At 47.8% G+C, this 19082-nt stretch overlaps 1 protein-coding gene across 1 annotated transcript in view; it reads left to right on the plus strand.

Annotated features, from left to right (window-relative positions):
* Positions 1 to 19082, plus strand: part of XPO7 (exportin 7) — an 83044-nt gene that overhangs the window by 59360 nt on the left and 4602 nt on the right. Inside the window, 14 exon segments of the mRNA XM_043503214.1 lie at positions 483 to 676; positions 1784 to 1889; positions 3337 to 3472; positions 4863 to 4936; positions 6035 to 6115; positions 7067 to 7130; positions 8421 to 8529; positions 9054 to 9160; positions 9637 to 9725; positions 10663 to 10770; positions 13697 to 13779; positions 14479 to 14693; positions 16493 to 16631; positions 18154 to 18314. Of these exon segments, the coding sequence (XP_043359149.1) occupies positions 483 to 676; positions 1784 to 1889; positions 3337 to 3472; positions 4863 to 4936; positions 6035 to 6115; positions 7067 to 7130; positions 8421 to 8529; positions 9054 to 9160; positions 9637 to 9725; positions 10663 to 10770; positions 13697 to 13779; positions 14479 to 14693; positions 16493 to 16631; positions 18154 to 18314 (1666 nt within the window).

Raw genomic sequence — 19082 nt, forward strand, 5'->3', positions numbered from 1 at the left:
GTCAATGGAGTGTCTCAGGTGACTGTCAGAATCAGATGTGCCATCCTTGTATATTGTAGTATATTTTAATTTAATTTATTAAATGGAAGAAACTAAAGCACAAGGACAACCAGATGCCTCAATACTTGGCATTTCTTAAACAGGTAAAGTGCTGTGTTCTAAAGCCCTGGACAAATATTGTCTTAAGCCTGCAATAAGAACTTTCTCACTGCAGGTTGTAATGGCCCTTCCAATTCTATTAGTTATTTCTGTGCCCATAAAACAAGAGGACACTATTGATGATCACTTGGTTGTATTACATCAGTCTGTGCAATGCTCCACCATGACAGCTACCAGAGGCAAAGGTTCAGATGATGATCAGATTTTAAAAATAGCCATATGCCTAGGAGAGGTGTCTTCTATGATGGAAATAAGCTTGTGTTGTGGGTTAGGCTAGCATTGGTATTAAAGTTCCTTTATAATGCTGTTTTCTCCCCATGCAGAGATGGGTTGGAAGACCCCCTAGATGACACTGGCCTTGTGCAACAGCAGTTAGATCAGTTGTCCACCATTGGCCGGTGTGAGTATGAAAAGACCTGTGCTCTCCTCGTACAGCTCTTTGACCAGTCGGCCCAGACTTTCCAGGAGCTGCTACAGAGCGCCACCGCCAGCCCCATGGACATCGCAGTGCAGGAAGGTGAGTGCACTCCCAGGAACAGTGGCCAGGGAGCCCTGATCAGTTTGCCCCTTCCAAAAAAAACAAACAAAAAAAAAACCCCTACAGCTCCAGAAGCCCATTTTCCTAAAAGAATCCTATCAGGAGAGATCCAGTCCTACAAGCAGTCCCTTGAGGATATGGGCATGTGGCTTGGGCATTCAGCCTGGTCTATGCACAGATTTTGTACAGTATAATGATTTCAGTTAGAGGGGTGGGTTTTTTACCTATTATAGTTACACAGGTATAACCCCATGTCCCATTTGGGAATAAGTTACTCCAGTATAAATGTATTCACACTGGGCAGGCCTTGGTCTGCTTTACTATACTGCTGTAATTAAATCATTACCACTTCAGATGATTAGGACTTGAGTATCTGTCATATCAGCCTTGTGTGCTTTCAAAGAATAAGTGCTCCTCTTTGCGCACACAATAATATTTCCAAAAGTCTACAGACTCCGGTCTTGTTTTAAAGGAATTTCCTGGGATGAGGGTGATCTTATGTTGGGAGCACACTGAAGCTAGAAATGATGCTCTGAAGCAAACAGACTACAGTTCTGATCCTGGAAATTGTACATAATTTCCACTATGTGGAAAAACAAGTAATAATGGCATAACTTTAGCTTCTTGATCAGAAGCAGTAGCGTAACTGGGGGGAGCGGGGCAGCGGCCACTCCCGCACTGAGCACAAGTGGCGCCTTTTTTAAATTTTTGGCACCTTTTTAAATTTTACTCACCTGGCGGCGTCTGGTCCTTCACTCACTCCAATCTTCAGTGGCATTTCGGTGGCGAGGGAGGGGTCGTTCAGTGTTGCCGAAGACCGGAGTGAGTGAAGGACCTGACGCAGAAGTGCCGCTGAAGACCCGGAGCGCCGGCGGGTGAGTATAAGTGGGTGGCGCCTTCTTTATCTCCGCTCCCCTTGTTTTCTCCACCTGGCTACGCCACTGATCAGAGGACTAAAATATGCTCTTTTAAGAAATCTTTCTTCATGAACCCTAGCTTTGCCAGAGAAAAACCCACAGAATCCCTTTCTCTCTCTACCACGTGGCTTGTGAAGTGTGTGTTTCTGATGTCATCTGTTGGCTTCAGGGCGCTTGACATGGCTCGTTTATATCATCGGGGCAGTGATTGGTGGCAGGGTTTCGTTCGCCAGCACAGATGAGCAGGATGCAATGGACGGCGAATTGGTTTGTCGGTAGGAATGTTGAATGCTTTCTAGCTGCACTATGTTCCATTCTCGTAGCTGCATGGTAGTAATTCTCCTTGGGGCTTTAAGTGTTCTCCCTTCCCTCTTCTCTTCTCGCTAAAAATAACTGGATGGAATTGGCCTTCGAACAAAGACATTGATAGCACTGGCTAGACCCACTGAGCAAACTTCTGTTGGGATTTGTCTAAACCTGGATGTCTACAGAGGTGTTTGGCAAGGGAGCCAAATAACATGGGGGACAGTATGTAAGGGTGGAATTTTTCCTATTTTTTTTAAATGCCCACTGCAGAGTAGAACCCAGTGCATGCTGGTTCTTTTTAGGGAAAAGATGTTTTTTCTGATATGAACCGAAGTGGCTTAGAGAGTAAATATCTTATGAATATCGCAGTACCCTACAGCGGACGGAATTCGTATACAGGGTGGCACTAGTAAATTTTTGTAGCATATTTCAGAACTGTAAGCCTTCTATTAATACAGTTGCTGATTTATTCGGTATAGGTAATTAATATGCAGTTTATGGCTCTTAACCCTAAGCTGAGCAAAATTTCATGTGGAACATAAGCTAATTCTGCTTCTCTGGGATCAAGAGGACTGAATCTGAGAATTTATGAAGTTGTCCGTGTGATAACTGTTAATGAGGAACTGTACATCAAGCACTAGCTCCTCCTGCGGTTGGTGCATTACTGGAGAGAAGATATGAGACCTCAACCATTTTGAGCTACCCTCCGTTTATATTATACACAAGAGACTTTCTCATATTAGTCTGTTTACTTTGATCTTTACTCTCCCTATTAGTTTTGGGCCACCTCCCAAAAAAGAGTTGTCCTTTGCCTCCAACCATGAGTTTATAACCTCAGTCAGTGAAAACCTTTCTTACCCCAGTAGATCATTCATGGGCATTATCCACAAGCCCTACGTGGCAACAATAAAAATCAGTGGGGGTTGGAGGTGCCCACTTAAATGCCTCTTCAGTCTTTGTAATGAGAGCTGGAGGCTTCTGCTCAGGGGATATCTCAGAGAACATACTGAACCTTGGCATTTGATAAGCTCTGCAGGGGGTGAAAATTCCCCTCTGTGTGGAGGGCAGGCACCAAGGCCTGTGTCTTCTCTCCTTTTCCCCTCCCGACCCCCTGCCCATATCTTAAGTGGTGCATAGGCCTTCTGCTGGCTCCTCCACATGGGGGAGCGGGGGGCTTGACTCTTGGTCATCGTCTTTAGTTTAACATCATGTCATTCCTGTGTTTCGATCACTCTTAGCCCACCACGCCACCTCCTAGAGAGCAAAAAGGGGGTTCTCAGCTATACGCAGATTCAAAATACCAGCTGCCTGAAATCACTTTTCTGCTCACCCTTGTCAGTCTTCAGGCAGGCTGGTATTTCTTGTCCTCCTGGAATGGTTGGTAGATCTGTTGCTGCTTCTTTTCCCTCCCTTCAGGGTATTGCAGTTGATGAACCTGACAGACTCTCGCCTGGCACAGGCTGGGAACGAGAAACTGGAGCTTGCCATGCTGAGCTTCTTTGAGCAGTTCCGAAAGATCTACATTGGAGACCAGGTGCAGAAATCCTCCAAGGTAATTCCCTCTACCATGCAGCCTTGAGGCATTGCTGGCTACCATAATGTCTTCACATCTTTTGGCATATGAGCTGCTAGACCTTAATCTGCTCTTTTCTTAGAAGAAGAAGCTTATTAGAAGCCCCCATCCTTCCTGCCTTCTACATACCCAGTCTTACAATTATAGCTTCAGCAGTGCAGCTTTGGCACTGCTTGTCAGTAAGATAATGTCTGATTAGGGCACTAACTTAGGAGACCTGGGTTCATATCCCTGCTCCACCACAGGCTTCCTGTGTGACCTTAGGCAAGTCACTTAGCTTCTCTGTGCCTCAGTTCACCATCTGTACAAGGGGAGTTAATAGCCCTGCCCTACTTCACAAGGGTGACATGAGGGGAAAATGCATTAGGATCTGAGTGCCTCAAAGTGTTTAGGGTAATGGGGGGTCATATAAGTATCTGAGATGTTAAGGCTGGGGTGGGGTTCAGATACTTTGTTAAAACCTACTGGAATTTTTTCCAGACATTCTGAAAAAACCCTCGCCTTTGCACTGATCTGAAACATGGTACGTTGGCTGCCTAAAAGGGCAGATTTTGCAGACAAGGAAGGGTTTATGAAAGTGACTTTTTCTGCTATGTGTTCTCTTGCAAGATACTCTGGAAGTTAACTTTGGTGTACTTGGAGCTTAAAGTAGCCCAGGAAAAGGGAGTTGAGAGAAACTAAGCTATTTTTATTCCAAAAATTGACTCTCGGCCATTCTGATGGCGATACTGAATTATGGGCTCAGGGACACGGATTAAAGCACAAGGGTGACGCTCTCTTGCTTCTGAAGGTGCAGAGGGCTTAGGAGTGTTTGTTTGAGAGTGGGGCTAGATCAGAGATATGAGTGCACAGTTCATTGCTTCTTTGTACTCATTGCTGTCAGTAGAGAAACTGCGTTAGTATTGTAGCTATGGGAATCCCCCTTCTGTAGCTGCTGTGAGCCTGGCTGGGGATAAATTTTTGCTAGAATGAAAAGGAGGATTGAAAAATCTTACAGGTCAACAACATTTTCTTCTCTTGTTTGACCTGTTACCCCACATAGCATATTGGTCTGAGTAAGCATGAGAGTGCCTCAAGGCAGGAACCTTCTCTTGGTGGTCTTGAAAAGCATGAACTAGACAGATTCCTGGGTCAGTGTCGCATGGAGCGGGGAAGAAAATGAATAAGAGCTATCGTGTCTCTTCATAAATGTGGGTCGTGGATCAAATGCTCTCCGTGCTTAACTGCTCGGAGGCCCTAGTGCTCAGAGAAATGAAATAGCTATTTTTAAATTCAGGCTGCATCCCCAGTAGAGTCCCAGCCTCTTACAGGAACAGTATCACTAATTCCATTGGCTTCTTTTTAACTTGCGTTGCTCTTTTCCTTCCAGCTATACCGCCGTCTCTCTGAGGTCCTGGGATTGAATGACGAGACCATGGTCCTGAGTGTCTTCATAGGGAAAATGTAAGTATTTCTGCTTGCAGTCATCAGGGATCCCAGGGTTCACTTGAAAGTGTAACTGGGACAACTTCAATATAAGACAGCGTTGTTCAGACTGAGAAAGTAACCTCTGGCTATTCGAGAGAATTATAGGCTGTGGCCAGGGGCTTAGGCCCTGTGCAGCATCCAGGATTATTTATCCGCCATGGAATCTAGCCTGGGCCATGGAGACGCACAAATGTAATACCCTGCCAGCTACACCAGGATGATGGATTCTCATTCCAGTGCCCACTTAATCGTCTGTCTGACATCATTGTTCCAAGGAGCAGTCTCAGCTATCGTGCGCTGCCACACCATTATTGCCAATCACAAGCCAAGAAAGTACTGTGGGGAAGGGGACTGCTCTCTCAAAGGTTTTCTTTTCAAATAGAACTCAGTACAAAAGTAGCGCCAGTACCATTCTAAAAACTCTTCCACTTTAGTAGACTGCTCCCTACTTGGCTAGTTGCTTGGAAGCTGCCTCTTGATTGAACATGTCAATTGGGTTTTGTCGTGTCTTTCTGGCAGTCACCATTAGAATTTTCACCACTTCAGCAGCTCCAAGGCTGAAGCCCAGTGCCGTGCGCCTGGATGCACATGGCCACCGGCTTTCCACACATCATTTTTTGCCTTGGTGTTCATGGTGCCTGTCCACTCTTGCGCACCTGAGCTGCACATCCACAAGGGGTTAAATGGCTCTCCTGGAAGAAGCAAGGGCTACTAGAATTCTGCAGCTGACAGTGGATGGTGCAGGTGCAGAATTGCATACGTCTGCATGTTGTCACTGCCGCAGAATTCTCTTACCCTTGCTGCAGAAATCAGCCCTGGAGTGCCACAGAATTCCAAGGGCCTGGGTATGGGCCAGTGTAGCTTGGGACCCAAGTAGTGAAGATTATCTGAAGGATAATTTTCTAGTCAACCAAATGTAAGTACAGTAATTTTATACCAATATTTTGTGGCTTGTGATGTCTGTGACTTTTTGGAGGGTGGAGATGGTATTGGGTGGCGTTTGGAAGATTTCACTTTGCAACAAAAGAAATCCAAGCCGTCCCTCTGACCTGTTCTTATTCTCCTCTCCTGTAGCATCACCAACTTGAAGTATTGGGGTCGATGTGAACCTATCACCTCCAAGACGCTGCAGCTTCTCAATGACCTCTCCATTGGATATCCTTTTCTGTAGAACACACTTACGGTGGAATTTGGGGAGCACTATACCAGTGTGTTATGATGAAATGGGAGCGTTTTGCATAAGTCCATTAGTTATTGTCATCCACTGAGCTAATCTCAGTGCATCTTTAATGGATGCTCCAGTAGATCTGTCAATTTACTAGGAACTTCCTAGAGCTGGAGAGAGGCATCTCCAAACACAAATTCCAGCCACATAATATTGGGCATGACTTTTTCATCATCCACTCTCCCAGTTCTTGGCTGTGTATCCATGTGAATTTGGCTTATCTTTTTAAAAAAAACAAAAACAAAAACAAACCTCTCCCCCGCCCCTGCTCCCCAGTTTGCAGTCTCCCATATCCCCCAAACATCTGAGTAGCCAAAAGAGCATAGACACTTGGTACCCTTTTCACCGTGGTTGCAACGAATCCCGATAGATGGCTGAAGTATTGTAGGCTTTGTAACCATGGATCATGGCTACTTCATAGCTTATTGCCCACAGCCTTCATTTGTGTGCTGCAGACATGTCGAAGAGCATAGTACAGGTTGGGGTCACGTCTTCCTTACAAAATAAGACAAAAATGGAGTCTGCAGTAGGGTGAAATGTGCAGCTTCCCCTTTCAAAGCAGAGTAAATCCCTGCGCATTCCAGAACTTGTAACGCACGATAGCAGGGTCCACACAGACACTTACTGCGTGGAAGGCTAGTGCACTGTAGATTTACACTCCAGCTTGCTGCGCACCAACTATTTGTATAGAAGAGTCCTTGGTAACAGGATTTGGTCAGAAAAAAATGTGGTTGAGAAGAAAAACAATGCACAAGCCAGAAAGCATTATGTAAAACTTGTACGTACTCAGGAAAGTATTCCCTTGTATGTGCTTTGCAGGCACTTGGAACCGTCCAGTGACTGACTGGTTCTGCTTGCTGTTTCCTTAACACCCTTTCTACATACAGTAGTGTTAGGAAATTGGTGAAACTGAGCGCAGTACAGTTCATGCTGAACAATCACACGGTAAGTCTTTCATTCCCTTCCAGCCTCTCTCCTGTAACAAACCCTCACATGCAGGTGCATGCATGCGGGCTAAAGCAAGAACCAGTCCTGTGTGTTTTCACACGCAGACACGCTTCTGAAGCGTAACTATAAGTCTCCCAAATACTTGCTTCATAGGAGAAGACTGTTTTATGATTATGATCTCTTCTCTTTGCCTCTTTCCAAAGTCTGCACTTTAATTCTGACATCCTGGATTTATATAGTCCCTCTCATCCAAATGATTCCTGCTTCTTTGCAAATGTAATACAGGACTCTCACTCAGTCACTCCCCTCACTGAAATGCAGCCAACACTGGGGAGGAATGTATGGCATTGTGATGCACTGCTACAACCTGAAGGCAGAAAGTGAAGAACGCTGTATCCACTTTGGGAATTCAGGGAGATGAAATGTAATAGCATTCTAGTATTCTGATCACATTCCTATCTAATAGACACTCCTACCTTTGGGGGGAAAAGGGCCAAGGGATGTTTAGCTGCCACAGATGCCAGGACCTCGGACTTACAGGTCTGCCAATAGGTGGTCCTCCAGCAATGCAGTATGTTCTCATACTGTTCAGGGGTGTGACTCAAAGATCACTTTCAGAATCAACACCAGTTATAAAAGCACTCAAGGGTTTTCCTTGGAGGTTTCCTGTACTTTGTGCAGGCCCTGGATCTGGTCCTCTACTGGAAATTAATAAATAATATTGCATTAAATTGTTTTCCTGGCTTTTGTTGGGAGGATATATCAACAGGTGCTTGGATATGGTGGTGACTCCTAGAAGTACCTGTACGATAGACCGATCTAATGATTGGATCAATGGCCTGGAAATCCGGACTCCTGGGTCTGTCACCTACAGGCTATGTGACCTTGAGCAACTCTCCTAACCTCTAAAAACCCCTATCTTACATGGGGAAATTCATTTCCCTCATTGGAGGTGTAGCGAGATTTAATTGTTTTATATAGCACTTCAGAATCCTCAGACTAAAGGTAAAGGGCCAAGTATCCTTGCCAAAGAACATGTGTTAATGTTATCTCTGTAATACAAGCAGCACTAGGGAGGGTGGCCCTCCAGTAGTTTATTCTTTGAGGTTAGCCGCAGAAGTAAAGTGGTTAGCAAAGTAAACAGAGTGGTTCAGTCCTGCCAAGGCCCTTGAAAGAACAGAGTACAAGTCAAAACAATCAGGGGCTCCTAAATGCCCATGAACCTGTAATATATAAGCCTTGTTGTAAACCTGCCACTCGCTGTTAACTTTGCTTTTTCATTGACAGAGTGAGCACTTTTCTTTCCTGGGTATTAACAATCAGTCCAACCTGACTGACATGAGATGTCGGACTACTTTCTACACTGCACTTGGGCGCCTCCTCATGGTGGACTTAGGTACTGCAACCCATTTTCATAGACCTGAGAGGAATGGGGAAATTGAGTTGCTATCTTGTACACAGGGCTCTTAAATGTTCTAGTCCCCTTGACTGTGGAAGGTGATGGCTTAGCCAGTAAAAGCTACTGGAAGTGGCAGAAGCCCCACCAGGAAGGGGGAGAAGTCTTGAGAGGGGGAGGGATTGCTGTGATAGTCTGTACTAGCAGGAGAGAGATGCAGGCCACTAATTAGGGCCAAGTTTTCCTTCACAAGCTGACTTGCAGACAAACCCACATGCAGTCTTAATTCCGCGAAGTTCTCTCTGCACCCTTAGTCTTTTCTCCCTGTTAAGGATTGATAAAGGCATCATCTTTATCCAGAGGAACACAGGCTCCCTAAAATTAGCACGCTCAATGCCTGTCTCTCACCTGCAGAGAGAGAGAGAGAGAGAGAGAGACACACACACACACACACACACACACACACTGCTGTGGGAAGTGGAGTCTGGGTGGAAGGTATCAGTTTCCTCTTTGCTCTCTTTCAGGGGAAGATGAGGATCAGTATGAACAGTTCATGCTGCCCCTCACCGCTGCATTCGAGGCTGTGGCACAGATGTTCAGCACAAACACTTTCAATGAACAAGAAGCAAAAGTAAGTCCAAACTGAGCAAGACAAACTTTTTAGTTAATCAGTGCCTTGGGACTTTGCATCCATTCTTTTTCCAATAGGGGCCTTGTCATCCATGACTTAATCAAAATTTCCTTTTTAGTTCTTTACTCCCAAAGTTTGGGAGGTGGTAGACAAGTTTGAGGAGACCCGGATCTCTTAGAGACAGAGTAAATGATTGTGAGGCATTTGGGGAAGGGAGGTGTCTCATTCACCCAGGATAGCTCAGACACAGTGTGTGGCTTTAACCAGTGACACCTCTTAGTACTCTCTCTGCCTTGGCTTAACTTGGGTGCATTCCTGTTGCTTAAGAAGGAGTGTCCAATTTTTGAGACTGGAGGCCACCCAAGCAACACCCTATTGCTCTTGGTTGGAAGGGCGGTGGGCTAGTGGAGGCCGGGAGAGGGAAATGTCAGGAAGTATGTCATTCAACATGTCATGTCTCTCCCTTCCCAATTCAGAGGACCTTGGTCGGCCTTGTGAGAGACCTGAGGGGAATAGCCTTTGCCTTCAATGCCAAGACCAGCTTTATGATGCTCTTTGAGTGGATGTATCCTCACCCTAAAATCCCACTGGCCTCAACAGCACTAAAGACATTAGAATCGAGGGATCTTTGGTTCAGGGCTGTTGCTCCCAAAACCATAGGGCTAGACAGGACCATAAGGGTCATCTAGTCTAATCCCCTGCCAAGATGGTTAATTCTATATTCAGTTAACTCTTTGTTTGTAGTTCTCCTCTTTACAGTCAAGAGAATTTGCAGCTCCTGATGCATCTCTTCCAAGCTTTAAGAAAAAACTCCTTTTGGGAGCCCTGCCTGTGGTTTCATATTACATTCTGCCACAAAGGAGGCTAGAAATCCGTTCTAAGGCTTAGGGTTGAATTCCAAATGAGCCTAAATGCTTTAGGCACCCAAATTCCCCTGGCTTTTAATGGGAGTTAGACACTCAGCTCCTTTAAGCTCCTCTGAAAATGCCATGCTACATCTCTTGCTCCCTAGGGCTGGCAGTAGTTGGGAAGTAGCCTGTTCACCTTGGTGACCCCCCAATAAAGCTGATCAAGAAGCAACACCTGTGGACCCCAGGTGTTGTCTATAGTCTTCTGCCTGGTGGAGGCAACATGCCCGTAACACGGGGCAGGCTGCTTGGAAAAGGTGAACATAAACTGATCGTGGCTGGCTTTGGCAACAGTGGATGCAGGCACAGAGATACCCCATTATCTCCCTTTGCCCCGAGATATTTTAGTTATTGTACTGTGTAGATAAATATTACCAGCCAAACGGTGGTTTAAATGGAAACAAGTGACTCTGTTCTCCAGGAGAGTAAGCCCCGGCCAGAACCATCGGCTATGTTGAGTGCCCAGAGAGAGGCCAGGAGCAAGAGAGCCTCTCTCCAAAGGCTGGAGCAGGGCAAGACCTTTGACCTGAGTTTAAACTGCTGACCTTTTCTTCATAATTGAAACGACAAAGTTCCTTAGCTTCTGAGTTGCAGCTATCCGTCCTACATGCCAATTCTACAGCGGGCGATTGAATTGTGGTACCACGACCCAGCCTGCACTACACCTGTGCTCAAACTGATGGCAGAATTGGTGCATAACAGGTACGAGACTCCAACATCTGAAAGCAAATGGGAATTCCTGTCTCTTCACTGTCACCCATTAGTCTGGGGCTTGATCATGTTCTCTGCTGCCCAGCCATGTCTCTTCCATTTCCCTCTGTTTATGCTTTGCAAGTTGCCAGCAAAAAAAAAAAAAGCAGCTGCTCTCTCAGTAGGGAAGCAAATATAATAGTTTACATATTAATCCTGCATCATGACCCAGTTAAACCAAAGAGCTGTCTTTCTGTAAGCTCGTAATGGAAGAGAACGTGTGGAGAGACTAGATCAGAAACCAGTGTGTGTGTGTGTTGGAGGACCTGTTTCTGGGGCCAGTCATAACATCTGAGAAATTTACATTAATTTAAAAACATGCAGTTAAAATGAGTGGTGTTCCATCTGGTGGTCAGATGACCAGTGGTTCTGTTTGCTAGCAGATAGATATGTCTCTGCCACTGTTCAGATAATTTAGAAGCTGCCTAACATGTGAGTGAAAGACTGCCAAACTTTTATCTCTGGAGTACTGCCAGGTGAACAGAACTCTGTACGCGAGAGCAATGCTAAGCGTTGTTGTAGCCATGCAAAAAGGAAACTAGACTTGAACAGAGAAAGGGGCTTTATTGCTCTTGAGGATCCATATTGTTGTGCTGTTGACCAAAGACAAAAGATACATTTGCAAAAGGACAAACCCTCATAGACCAGAAGGGATCATCATGATCATCTAGTGACCTCCTGCACATTGCAGGCTACAGAACCCTGCCCACTGACTCGTATAGTAGGTCCATAACCTCTGGCTGAGTTACTGAAGTCCTCAAACCTATCGAATCTCCTCCTTATTTGTTGAGATGTAAGCTAGGAAAAAGATTCCCGTGCTACACGTTAAGTTGAAACGTATTCACCTGTAGGGAAGCAAACTATCTAATTGCCAAGCGCGTACATCACAGTGTGGATCGGCGATAGTCCCAGCACTGCTAGACTTTGCTGGAAAGCTGCCTACCACGCTGTTCCTTGGGTTGCAGTGTACAGTAACGTAGCAGTTATTGCTGAGGTGCGATTTCTGGCATGTGTGAATCTTAATATTCTTAAACCAGGTGACGCACTGGCCTTTTCTTTGGAGACGGCAGCTCTCTTGTCTCCATTTCTGAGCTGTCTGGCTTAGTGCCATTATTATCATCAGACTGGGGCAACTGCTTCTGACCTCCCACAAATGGCTCTAAGCCAGGGGTGGGCAAACTTTTTGGCCTGAGGGCCACGTCGGGGTTGTGAAACAGAACGGAGGGCTGGGTAGGGAAGGCTGTGCCTCGGCAAACAGCCTGGCCCCTGCCCCCTCCTGGGACCAACTGCCCCCCAGGACGCCCCAACCCCTATCCACACCCCCACCCCCTGACAGGTCTCCTGGGACCCCCGATGCATCCAAACCGTGCCCCCCCACTCCTTGTCCCCTTACTGCTCCCCCAGGACCCCATCCCCTATCCAACTCCCCTTGCTCCCTGTCGGTCCCCCCTCCTGAAACCCCCTGGGACCCCACCCTCATCCAACTCCCCCTGTCTCCTGACTTCCCCCCGGGACCTCCTGCCCCTTATCCAATCCCCCCCCCCCCCGACCCTTTACCATGCCGCTGAGCAGCAGGACAGGCTTATTGGAAAGCCTGGGAGGTGGGTGGGCAGGCGCAAGTCACATTGCCTGCACACCGGTGTGGCTCAGGGGGAGGGGCAGGGGGCTAGCCTCCTAGGCCGGGAGCTCAGCAGCAGTAGTTTGCCCACCTCTGCTCCAGGGCAGATTTGTAGAAATTTTGGTGGTGCCCAGAACTCCCCTCCCCCCCGCCCCGCAAACTCCACACGCGCACCTGCCCAAGGCTCTGGGAGTTTGGGTGGGGGTCTGGGGGTTCAGGCGATTAGGGTGCGTGAGGGGGTGGGGATGCAGGCTCTGAAAGGGCTTTTGAGTGCAGAGAGGGTGAGAGGTCAGGCTCTGGGAGGGAGTTGGGTGGGGGACAGGGTCTGGGGTGCAGGCTCTGGGCTGGGGCAGGGGATTGGGGTGCAGGCTCTGGAAGGGAATTTGGGTGCAGAAGGGGTGAGAGGTTGGGCTCTGGGAGGGAGTTTGGGTGGGGGAGAGGGTCTGGAGTGCAGGCTCTGGGAACGAGTTTGGGGGTTGGTGTGCAGGCTCTGGGAGGGAGTTTGGGATCAAAAGTAGGTGCAGGGGAGGGGTGGGAGTGCAAGAGGGAGTTGGGGAGGGGGTGCGGGGTGCAGGATGGGCATGCAGGAGGAGGGGAGGGGTGCAGGCTCTGGGAGGGAGTTTGGGGTTGAGGGTGTGCGGGGATGGGGGTGCAGGAGGAAATTTGGGGGCCGGAGGGTGTTTGTGGAGGGGGTGTGGGTGCAGGCTCTGGAAGTGGATGGGGGGTTCAGTGCTTACCTGGGGCACCCCCTCCAGCAGAGGCTCCTAGGCGGGGCAGGCTGGGGGGGGAGGGGGGTCTCCTCATGCTGCTGTCTCCAGGCACCGCCCCTGCAGCTTCTCATTGGCTGCAAGGGCGTTTGGGGCGGGGGCAGCGCACAGCTGCACAACCCCCTCACATGGGCTGCAAAGACCTGCTGGCAGCCACCTGGAGCGAGTAGGCAGGAAGCTGCTCAGCTCTGCTGGGTGGCAGCAGGAGCCCCGGGGCTGTTTTAAATCACCCAGGGGCACCAGGTGGGGCTGGGGGACGCGTGGGAGGGCGGGGGGAAGAGATGGGAAACTTTGCTGGAGCCAGGCCCCTGGGACAGGAATATTCCTGTTGCCTGGGCACCACGGGCCCATAGATCTCTCCGCCCATGCTCTGCTCTAAGCACAAAGATGCCACAATATAGATCAGCAGAGCAGATGGTCACTCCTTTCTCTTTCGCACACCTGTGTGAGCAGCTGTGTATTTACTTCTGTTCTGTTCTGTTCTGCCTTCTAGGTCGCAAAGGCTGCAGTTTGATGTGTCCTCACCAAATGGCATCCTGCTTTTCCGAGAGACTAGTAAAATGATAACTACATATGGTGAGTCCCCAGCTTCTGCCCTGACTTAGCTCCTGATTGCTGGTCACTTGGTGAGATGGGACTAGTGCCCTTGTCAGTGCTGCCTGGGGTTTTGAGGAGACTGGGGTGGGATGCAGGGTGAAGTAACTTGCAAAGTTCTTAGTGGCCTTGCTTGTATAAAGGGGGAGGATTCTCTCCAAGGCCTGATGCAGACAGGCAGGGGTGAGAGCTTAGGGATTTTTACATGGGATTGAGAAAAGGAGAGAGTAGCTCATGGCTCTTCTGGTGGAGGCCAAGCAGCAGCTGTGCTGAGCTCCACATGAGCAAATGCCTTTCTGTATGGAGTTGGTGGTTACTTTGGAGACTGGATCCTACTACTAAGGGAAGCCATTAATACCACCCTGTTCCCATCAGCAAAGCCACCTGCTTGCGTTCAGCCAGGCGGACCAATTCTCTCATAGTCTCCAACAGCGTAGGTAAAGAACCATGCTACTAACCAGTTCCTGTTGGGACATGTCATCTCATAGGACAGGACAAGTGGTTGCTATAAGCTTTGCTCATGAAACTGGCCCAGAGTTTCAGTACCAAGTGTCCATGTTGTCCATGGTCACTCAGACAGCTTTGCTGCTTTTTCCCCACTCTTCTTGGGGGGAAGCAACGCACTGAGATGGGGGCTGGAAGCGGTGCTGGGATACTGAGTCTCCTTCTGTCCTTGTGCAGGAAATCGTATCCTAACACTAGGGGAGGTCCCAAAGGATCAAGTCTATGCCTTGAAGCTCAAGGGGATTTCCATCTGCTTCTCTATGCTGAAGGCTGCGCTCAGTGGCAGCTACGTCAACTTCGGTGTCTTCCGTCTGTATGGGGACGACGCACTCGACAATGCCTTGCAAACCTTTATTAAGCTCTTGCTCTCCATCCCGCACAGCGATCTTCTGGTAAGCCAACACACCTGTAATTAACCACTAGATCTCATCTAATCAAAAGCTATGTGCCAACTGCTGAGAGCCCATTCCCTGTGTGCTGATTCCAGCTGACACCCATACCTGTGTCGCCGACTTAGCTAGGATATTGATGCTACTTCTGCTGGAACATCTGCTTTTCTCTCTCCAAAGGGCAATTGTAGGTCATGTTCGGTGCTTCATGCCCAAAGGCCCACATAATTAGATATACCAAACTCAGCAATGAAAACTTCGTGACTTCAATATAGTGCCTGTGTGTGTGTTCCTATGAAGTAATTCTTCAGTATCTTGCTGCTTAGAAAGCTATGCCTCCCTCTGACAAACAGGAGTTGTACTTGTCCTGTCCCCTTCCCGTATGCTGCTGCTTGCAGTAACTTATTTGGAGACCAGAGTTACAAACCTAGCTAGACTGTAGTAAGGGAGACGTTGGACCTTTGGTGTTCACCAAAGGGATTTCCTAACGCCAAGTGCCATTAGCGCTAATACTGAGCCCCAGAGTTGCTGAGCTTGAAAGAGTTAATTCTACAACAGGGCAGCTACATCCTTCTAGGCAGTCTTTCCCTTTTCCAAATGTCTAGTTTCCCTCGCATCTGCCTCAGCTCCAGTCAATCCTGCCAGATCCCAGTACACACCACAATCTGCCTCTGCTCCTCAAAAGCAGGCAGTGCAGCCTTGTATGAGCTGAGACAAGTGCAGGGGATTCTGAGGGGCTGATATCCATTGCATATCCTCTGTGTGTTCTACAGCAGAGCCGCTCAGACTCCAAGTTGCAGTAAGATCTGCCTTGAAGCACTATTAAAAGGGTGAAGCATGCAGGATGAGCAATTAAACAGAGGCTTTTGAAGGAATATTGAAACTGTACAGATGAGTGAGCTTGTCCCTTTCCCACGGGGCCCTGCCTACCTGGGTTTCTGGGCGAGATGGAACTACTGCATATTCAGCATAGTCTGCTGCATGCCCAGAGTCCTGTCTGAAAACAGCCCCATCCTCCTCACCATCCCATTTCCCCAGGGCTTGTGCATTATGCTGCAGCTTATCCCTTCCCTCCTCTCATCGGGGGCATTGGCAAGTCTCTGTAGAGCAGTGACCTAAATAATCCCTCCCTTCTCTGAAAAACACTTCATGCAAATGGAGACTTTTCCTTACCTTCTGAGGCTGTGGGCAGAGCTCTCGGCACATCAGTAATCAGAACACAGCCTTGTTAGAGGCCAGCCCGACATCTGCCTTCTATACAAGCCTGGAGTATAGTATTCTCTGCCCACTGCCTGCCTGTGCTGACAGGTTTGGCCAGAATCTCTGCAGGGTTGGTGAGAGTTGCATGATTACCCAGGCCTGTGTGCTCACTAGACTTCCTACCACAGCAGAACCTGACCCTAGTGCCCCAAGGGCTCACATGGGGTTCTTTGTCTGATAGGTTGCCACTGACACATCAAAGTAGAAGGCTGCATGTCCAGCACTGGAGTTAGCTGACTAAGCCACCAAGCCAAACACTAATGAAGGAAAGGTGGCTGGATACTGTTGTGTGACACTAAGCACATAAACGGGATGAGCTAAAAAATGTAAATGTACCACACACAAGTTGTCCATGGGGATTGTTTTCATAAGCGCTTAGTCAAGTAGACTCTCTCAATGAGCAACTTCCAATTGGTTGAAAAGTGGGTTGAAAGGGATGTGATTAGACTTGCTCTGCAGGAAGTCCTGTGCTCGATTCTAAATTAACCATTAGACCCTAAAGTCTCTTCCCTCTGTCTCTCTCTCTTTTTCTCTCTCTGCAGGATTACCCCAAACTCAGCCAGTCATACTATTCCTTACTGGAAGTTCTTACCCAGGACCACATGAACTTTATAGCCAGTCTAGAGCCCCATGTAATCATGTATATTCTTTCTTCCATTTCAGAAGGTCTGACTGCACTAGGTAACCATCTATATTCTTTTGGGGGTACATACAACGGGCTCTTTTGGGAATGAGAAGATTAAGGATTTTAGTTTAAATTAGCATACATTTAAACCATTAACAAGCTAGAGTGAACTATTTATGATGCAGATTGGGAGGGAATTTGTTCAATTTTCATGGCACGCCACCTTTGTATATGGTAGTAACTAGAGACCACCAGAGATGGCTGCCCCAGCCTGGCACGGTAGGTACGTATGTGTGCGCGCATGCACACACACACGACAGTCACTGCCCTAAGGAACTAACAATTTAAATAGACGAGATTAGAGAGTTTGTTTTGTCCCCATGTTAGAGCTGGGGAACTGATGCACAGAGGTTGTGACTTACCTGGTAGAGCCAGGAATTGAACCCAGTGTCCTAGACCAATGCCATAACCAGGGAAGAAAATAGAGACACGTGGTCTATAAAGATGGCTGAAATGAGTCCATGGAGGAGCAAACAAGGAGGACAACGTTGAACTCTACTGTGCATGGCAATCCTCCCTAAATTAATGCCCCATATGGAAGGGGAATTCTGTTTAATCTCTTAAATAGAGCAGTGGGTAATGTAATGGAGATCTGCAGATGAACAGGCTGTGTGTTAGTTTAGCTCAGTGGGTATTCCTGGTGCTGTACACACAATATTGTCCCAAATAACTTGTGACCTCAGGACCCTACCCAGCCAACACACATGGGCAGGAATAGCGCTTACTGCAGCGAGTTTCCCATTACCGGCCCTCTGGTGAGACCTGACATGACATGTGGTGATGAGGGACAGGGAGGGGTGCAGTAGGGGTAGGGAGGACATCAGTAAGATCATGTGGTTACTTCGGGAAGTCAGATGCAAGTCTTGGTGTCTGGTTTTATATTGCTAATGGTGACTGTACCCACATGGATATGGGTGATACCAACAGTTACCTTCATTACATCCTTTCAAAGTACTAAGTTGCAGGCCCAACAAAAATGACCCCTGCACCAATGGTGTCTGCTCCCTCCAAATGAGTCTGTTAAAGGGAAAGAGCCGCTTGTGTACAACAGGGGTAGTTTTAATGTGCTGCTTAGTTTGCCTAAAAAGGCACTGCGGTTCCCACAACCCAAACTGTGATGGCAGGCAGCTGAGAGCATCACATGCGAGACATCTGCTGGTTACATGACAAACTGAGGAGCTGTGCTGAGTTACCCTAGCTAGGTGCAAACACGGGTGAACGCTTACACCTTCCCATGTCCTGCACATGGGAACAGGGCACAGTGAGCTAATGCAGAGTACCATGTTGCTTCACCTCCAGTTACTGTGGGCTTGGACACTGGAGAATCATTAGTGTGTCAACTTGGCTGCTGCTGCTGGCTGGCTTAGGATAAATTTGTGCTACTTGGGTAGGCCTCAGAGGGGAGAAGGGCTGGCCAGGTGGTGATGGGCTTGTTAGTGGGGGGTCTTTTCCAGCTGTGTCTCATGGAGGGAAATGCTTGTCTTGTCCCACTCTCTCCCCTTTTTCTTATCCTCATAGACACCATGGTTTGCACGGGCTGCTGTTCCTGTTTGGACCACATTGTCACGTATCTCTTCAAGCAGCTGTCCCGCAGCACCAAGAAGAGGACCACTCCCCTGACCCAGGAGAGTGATCGGTTCCTGCACATCATGCAGCAGCACCCAGAAATGATTCAACAGGTAAAGAGGGAAGGGGACCAGTGAAGGGGGTGTGCTGTCGCCATCTGGTGGCCAAATAAGTGGTGATGCTGAACTCTCATCTGTGCCTTTTATCTTCTCTCACAGTTGCTAATCCTCAGTCCCCAGTACTGCTCCCCCCTACTCTATAGCTGAAGTCCAGAGGGGCTAAGGGACTTGCCTGAAGCCAGCCAGGGTTGGTGTAATCCTAGGGAATCAGCAGGTTGTGCCTTCCCACCAGGTGTTGGATGCACTGTTTTTAAACTTAAATTTGAAAGAAATAGCCAAAACTTTCTAGACTTTTTTTAAATATAATTTTAAAAATACTCCAATACAGTACAGCCTGTGTTGTGGAACTTACTGATAGCTAGTAAAGCTGAAACCAGAAAAATATCTGCCAGCAGTGAGCATGTAATCTCCTTACACTATATTTTAACACAAGAGCCAATACAAAAGAGGCTAAAAAGCTTCAGGAGGCTATATAAGTGTTCACAACAGAACCGAAACAGCACAATCCCGCTGCTTAATGAGGGAATGACCAGGTTCTCCCTGTAAGGATTAACACTCTGCCTTGAGCCTTTTGCTCTCTCTACTCAAGCTGTGTTTAATAACCTTGTACCTTGGTGCCATTATGCCTGGAGTTCATAATCACCTCTGCAGGATACATTTAATAATCTGGTTTTATTCCTGCAATCTGTCATCTTGCTCTTACTGTTCTTCCCAGAACCCATGAGGACCACAGAACTGGCCAGTTTCCTTTCCTCTTTGCTG

This window comes from Dermochelys coriacea, chromosome 26 (assembly GCF_009764565.3).
Source record: "Dermochelys coriacea isolate rDerCor1 chromosome 26, rDerCor1.pri.v4, whole genome shotgun sequence".
Taxonomy (NCBI): Eukaryota; Metazoa; Chordata; order Testudines; family Dermochelyidae; genus Dermochelys; species Dermochelys coriacea.